The following is a 5,698-nucleotide window of genomic DNA, read 5'->3' on the forward strand; positions in this document are numbered from 1 at the left end:
TACCCAGGTCCAGGAATTGAACCAACAACCTCCCAGCCATGAGCTCATGTAATTTCAAGAACCCCTAAATTGATACACATAAGGTCACAGGCCTCCATTTTATAAGATTTTGCTTTTTGTTGTTAGATATGATTAATACCAGTATTCTTTAGTTGACAACTGCTGTGATAATTAGTTGATTAATCATTAGTCCATCTCAACAATATTTTCATAATACAAAAATTAATATTGTTTTACTAAAAAAAATGTTGGTTTCATATTTCATAAGACAATGTGATTCTTTTCTTTGTCATACATATAGTGAATAGTTTTGGGTTTTTGGGCAGGATAAAACGAAACATTTGAATATGTCACCCTGGGATCTAGGAAATTACACAGGGGGATGATATTGACAAATGATCAATTGAAAAAATATCGCCAACAATTGGGGAGATAATCGTGCAGAAAGTGCAACCCATGATCAGATTAGTAATTTATGACTTTTACTGACATTGGGTTTACTTATATAGTGAATTAAAGAGCGAAAACTATTCCACATTTTCCAGGGAACACTGATAGAGAAAGAGAGAGCTTTAGGCCACCAACACCCAGATTTAAAAGATTTGAGAAGTACAAAACATTGAAACAGTGTAAGTTAATGAGGCATTAATTCAAGGGGGACGCTAAGGAATAGTTTGACTTTTTTGATTAGGATTAGATGTTCAGATTGATACAACTCTTCTGTCTGTACGGTAAATATGAAGCTACATCCATCAGCCTTTTAGCCTAGCTTAGCATAAAGACTCGAAACTGGTGGAACAGCCAGCCTGGCTCCATCCATTTTGCTTATCTCCTCTAAAGTTTACTGTCTATCTATCCTGTTTCTTCAATGTGTACAGAAGTGTAAAAAGTAGAATTTGGAGTTCTGTGTTGCACTATTTCTTGGCAGGGAGCAGTGATTTGCTGCAGTCTTGTCATCAGTCTTGCTGCTCCTGTTGTTGCAGCCTCATTAGTGGAGGACTCACTCTTCTATCAATGAACTCACTGTGTTGTAGTTCACATTTTAAGTGTTTGATTTCTGCCATCTGTAATGTCAGCAAGCCAGAGGTCAAACCGAGGTCAGAGGTCAACCCGACTCCTGTTCACCCACCAGAGGCTGACCCAGTTGCCAGTGACGCCCCAGCCGGCAGCCGCCCGCCTCTGAACCGCCAGCAATAAACTCTGATTCGGACCCTGCCGCCGCTTGCGCGCCTCAGATCGATTCAACCACTAACAGTGATACTTCCAACATGGCTGACGACGACAGCAAGTTCCTCTTCTTGGACAATGACTTCCGTAACAGCGGGGTGGCGCAAGCTGATTGGGCAGCCAAGAAGATGGTGTGGATACCGTCGGAGAGGGAGGGTTTCGAGGCGGCCAGCATAAAGGAGGAAAAGGGTGATGAGGTAACGGATATACTGCTGATGTCACAACAGCTCCTCTGCTGTCTCTGCATGCTAATGTAGTCACGTGACTTTTTACTTACGCTTTTATCCCCCTACTGTTTTTTAAACACTTTAATGGTTAAATGTTCGGTAACACTAAAGGTTGAATTATCTCCACTGAAATTAATAAAAAATAATAGGCAACATTTAGTATGGCTTTAAAAATTTAAAGTTATTCTAGACAGAGTTTGGATTTTTGTTTGAGGAGTTTTTATGTTACTCAGTATTTTTTATCTGTTATTACAAAGTTGGTTTATCTGTTTGATGCTTTCTGTCTATTAATTTCTCTATAAAGTAAACTCTCGCCACTTATTGCAAACATACAGAACCTGAAACAAGCTGCTTGACATGTTTTAATTTGTAGGTGATGTTATGGAAAAATTCAGCACAGAAATACACAGAGCTTTATTACGGAGTGTGTTTCTGGCTACAGGTGCTGGTGCAGCTCTCCAACGGACAGAAAGTGACGATCAACAAAGATGACATCCAGAAGATGAACCCGCCGAAGTTCAGCAAAGTGGAGGACATGGCCGCCCTCACCTTCCTCAATGAGGCATCTGTCCTCCAAAACTGCGAGAGAGATACTTCTCCAGTCTGATCTATGTGAGCAACACATGCATGCATGCACACATACACACACACACACACACACACACACACACACACACTTGAGAGGACCTCACATAATGCATTCCCTAGCCCCTAATTTAGTCTTTTTTTTAAACATATCTTTATGTCATTTTCAGAAAGAATAGAGTCATCAAGGCATAAGCGCACACACAACAATTAAACAATTGGATCACAATGAGAGCTGGGCAATGTGGAGAAAATCGAATATCATAATATTTTGACTAAAAACCTCCAAATCCATTTAAAAAAAAACAACAAAAAATAAAGCACAGCCTAAAGTGCAGGTACAAGGTCATCTAATTCCACAAGAAGTAAAATCAAAGTATCATCTGGTTGTTTCAGTATTGTCAGACATTGCATTGTAGAAGTCATGGTTCACCAGGAAATTGTAGAAAGTATACGTGGTATTTTTCAAAAGGCAACATCACCTCAAAATTAAATGTTTGTCTCACTTTTTTTTCGCAGAAATTATTTTATTTAATTGTTGAAAGTGAAACATTAAAGCAGAGGAAATTTACAAGAAATAACATAAAACAGAAATCAACAATACATAAAAAATAATAGTAATATATAAATCTTTAAAAAATAAATAATGTACAGTTATTAAAGATAATAAGATTCCTTTTATTATCCTTCGAAAAGAAAACGTGCCGTTTTAAAAAAAAAAAACAATCCTCAATTCAGCATCACCACTTCAAATACAAAATGTATATTTCAGACTTCATGTTTGAGGATAACTTTGTATTCTCCCCTCTAAAAGTCTGCATATGAAAGGCTCTGGAAAATTAAATATAAAACAATGAAGGTTAAATGAAAATCAAACTGACATCGTATGATGAATGTGGTGGAGACTTAGGATATGAATCACTATTTTAATTTTTAAATATTATAATTTAATAATTTTAACTTTTAAATCTACATGTAAACCTATATACAAGGACTAATAAGAAGCTACTTGAGCTATGATGAGCAGGTGACCACAGACCAGAGGGAACACACTACTCTCCTCTTAAACCCCTTTAAATTCACACTGACTCCACATCCAGGTGTAGAAGTCCTTGTTTAGGGACTGTGTGCAGACACTCACTCACTACATAGACTCAGGATGTACTGGGAGGATTAACAGCTTATGTTTTTATTTTTTCAGTAAGTCTTACAAAGTCTAATAAGGTACTGGATGTAAAATTAAAATCCATGCTGATGCATCTAATACAGACTGCCATGAAGATCACTGGAAGTTAAGAGCTGCAGTCCCTCCAGTCCATATATGAGCAGACAGTATCTGAGCAGCCAAAAAAAGTGCTCCTATGCTGAACTCTGAATATGAGCTGTGACCTTCTGGAGGATGATACAGAGTCCCACGACATAAAGTACATAAACGATTCATCATAGTTGTCTAAATTTAAATTCTAAAAAAGTAACAGGGTTTGTGCTATTTAAATACAACAAAAACCGTGATGTTCATATGTATATTGTTATAGTTTGAGTGCACATATTGCGTGGATTCATATAGATTGTATTAATCACTAAATTATTATCATTATACTGTAATCTGCAATCTCCAGTTTGGTTAATTAATTGTCAGCTGTATAGAAAAACAGAAAATCATGGGAAATGCCCATCGAAATGTCTTTAAAGACTGAAGTGAGATTTTAAAATAGCTTTTTTCCGAAATCTCTGATTATTCAGTTTCACATAATACAAATACAAGTAAAAAAAAAAAGACTTAAATTAGAAATAGATTGTCAATCGACTAATTAATGAAATGTTTCAGCTCTAGTGAATTCATGGATTGGCTGATTGAAGCAAGTCTTTGTCATAGAGAACATGAATACTGCATCTCTGGCCCACAGGGACATCTGAAAACTTATGTGGCATCTCTTCAGACTTTATTTGAAATAAACTAAAATTAAAAGTAGTCCTCTGAAAAATGCCCTTTTCAATTAAAAAAAAATATTTATGTATTTATTGCCACATTTATTTATTTCAGGAATTATTTCATACCTTAATTTCATTATTTCATAAGCTTATTTATCTGATATTGACTCAAATGGCACTCCATTTAAGTCATTAATTGTAACAAACCTTATCTGCAACTCGACACAATACCAAAGTGTCCTAACCTCAACCAGCTGCACTCAAATATTACAGAAATCGTCAGGGCCCTGCAGTGGCCTAGGGGCAACAACTGTGAACTACAATGTCGCTCAAGTCCAGCTTGCTCCATGTGATTTCCTATCCTCCATTTTAATTAGTTGAATGTTTAAAGGTAAGAGGAAGAAACAAGATGAGCCTCACATCATTTTTAAAGTAGTCCAAAAGGTTATCTACAGCATATAATACTAATATAAACTAAACTAAACTCTGAATTATTTATCTTCTACACCTAAGGTTACAAATTAGAGGACAGCCTTTCAGGAGAAATCAGGGAATCTATTAAGCAGAGTGTATTTCATATTAACAAACCCGATTAAAAGGATCACTGTAAAGTTACCTTGCGACTCTGATGTGGCGACATTGTCTCCCTCCCTCACAGACGTACTCAGGTCTGTTCTGTGTGGTGGTGAACCCCTACAAGATGCTGCCAATCTACTCTGAGAAGATCATCGAGATGTATAAAGGCAAGAAACGTCATGAGGTGCCGCCTCACATCTACTCCATCACAGACAACGCCTACAGGAACATGATGCAAGGTAACTTTGTGTGTGTATGTGTGTGTGTGTGTGTGTGTGTGTGTCCATCAGCCTGAAAAATTAAAGCAAAATTTGTACTTTCCTATGGTTGTATATGTATGTACAGGTGACAGATAAAAGGAAAAATCATCATAAAGTGTCCTAAAAAGTGTTGGGCCACATTTTGCCACCAGAGCAACTTTAATGTACTTTGGCATTCTTTCTACAAGTCTGAACTCTGCTGGAGGGATGGAAGTTCATTCTTCTAAAAAATATTCCCTCATACATTACATTCTAAAAAAATATGGCGGTTACATTATACGGACACGGTGAAGCCATGCCTCTTTTTATAGAAGACTATGAAAATGTGTCAGTAGGGTTGGGTATGGTTTACATTTGACCAAAATAAGGGTACCGGGGCAGTACCTCGACTTTGATGCTGGTACCCAGTGGTACCTTTTCGGTACCTTACTCCTTCTGTAAGCAAATAGAAAAATGCAGTTTTTTAACAAGCAGCAGTCAACAAGCAATTACATCTACTCCTGCACTCTTTTCTTATAACATAAAGCATCTGTCTGTTCGCTTGCTAAGTCTGTGTCTGTGTCTGTGTCTGTGTGTGTGTGTGTGTGTGTGTGTGTGTGTGTGTGTGTGTGTATATGTGTCTGCTTGTCTCTGTCACTCTCTGTTTAGATGCAACTGAAAATATGTGTATTAAATGCATATTTAAAAAACACAATCACAAACTGCAGTGATACTGGGCTCTAAAACAAAAGAGAAAAGAAAACAGACCAGATAAACCAAAACTATCAGCGCTGCAGCAACAGTTCAGCTCATTGGGAAGCTGATGGAGCTTTGTGTCCGGCTCTCTGGCTGCAGGGCACTTCGTGGGGCTTCCACCTTCTTTCTGAACCTGCTGGCAAGCAGAACTCTGTT

At 37.5% G+C, this 5,698-nt stretch overlaps 1 protein-coding gene across 1 annotated transcript in view; it reads left to right on the forward strand.

The window, feature by feature from the left end:
• Positions 1–1,233: 1,233 nt before the first annotated feature.
• LOC121956126 (myosin-11-like) overlaps positions 1,234–5,698 on the forward strand; it is a 29,978-nt gene continuing 25,513 nt past the window's right edge. The window contains 4 exon segments of the mRNA XM_042504243.1: positions 1,234–1,424; positions 1,897–2,032; positions 2,035–2,066; positions 4,630–4,786. Of these exon segments, the coding sequence (XP_042360177.1) occupies positions 1,269–1,424; positions 1,897–2,032; positions 2,035–2,066; positions 4,630–4,786 (481 nt within the window). The 5' untranslated portion in view covers positions 1,234–1,268.

Source organism: Plectropomus leopardus, chromosome 17 (genome assembly GCF_008729295.1).
Source record: "Plectropomus leopardus isolate mb chromosome 17, YSFRI_Pleo_2.0, whole genome shotgun sequence".
Taxonomy (NCBI): Eukaryota; Metazoa; Chordata; class Actinopteri; order Perciformes; family Serranidae; genus Plectropomus; species Plectropomus leopardus.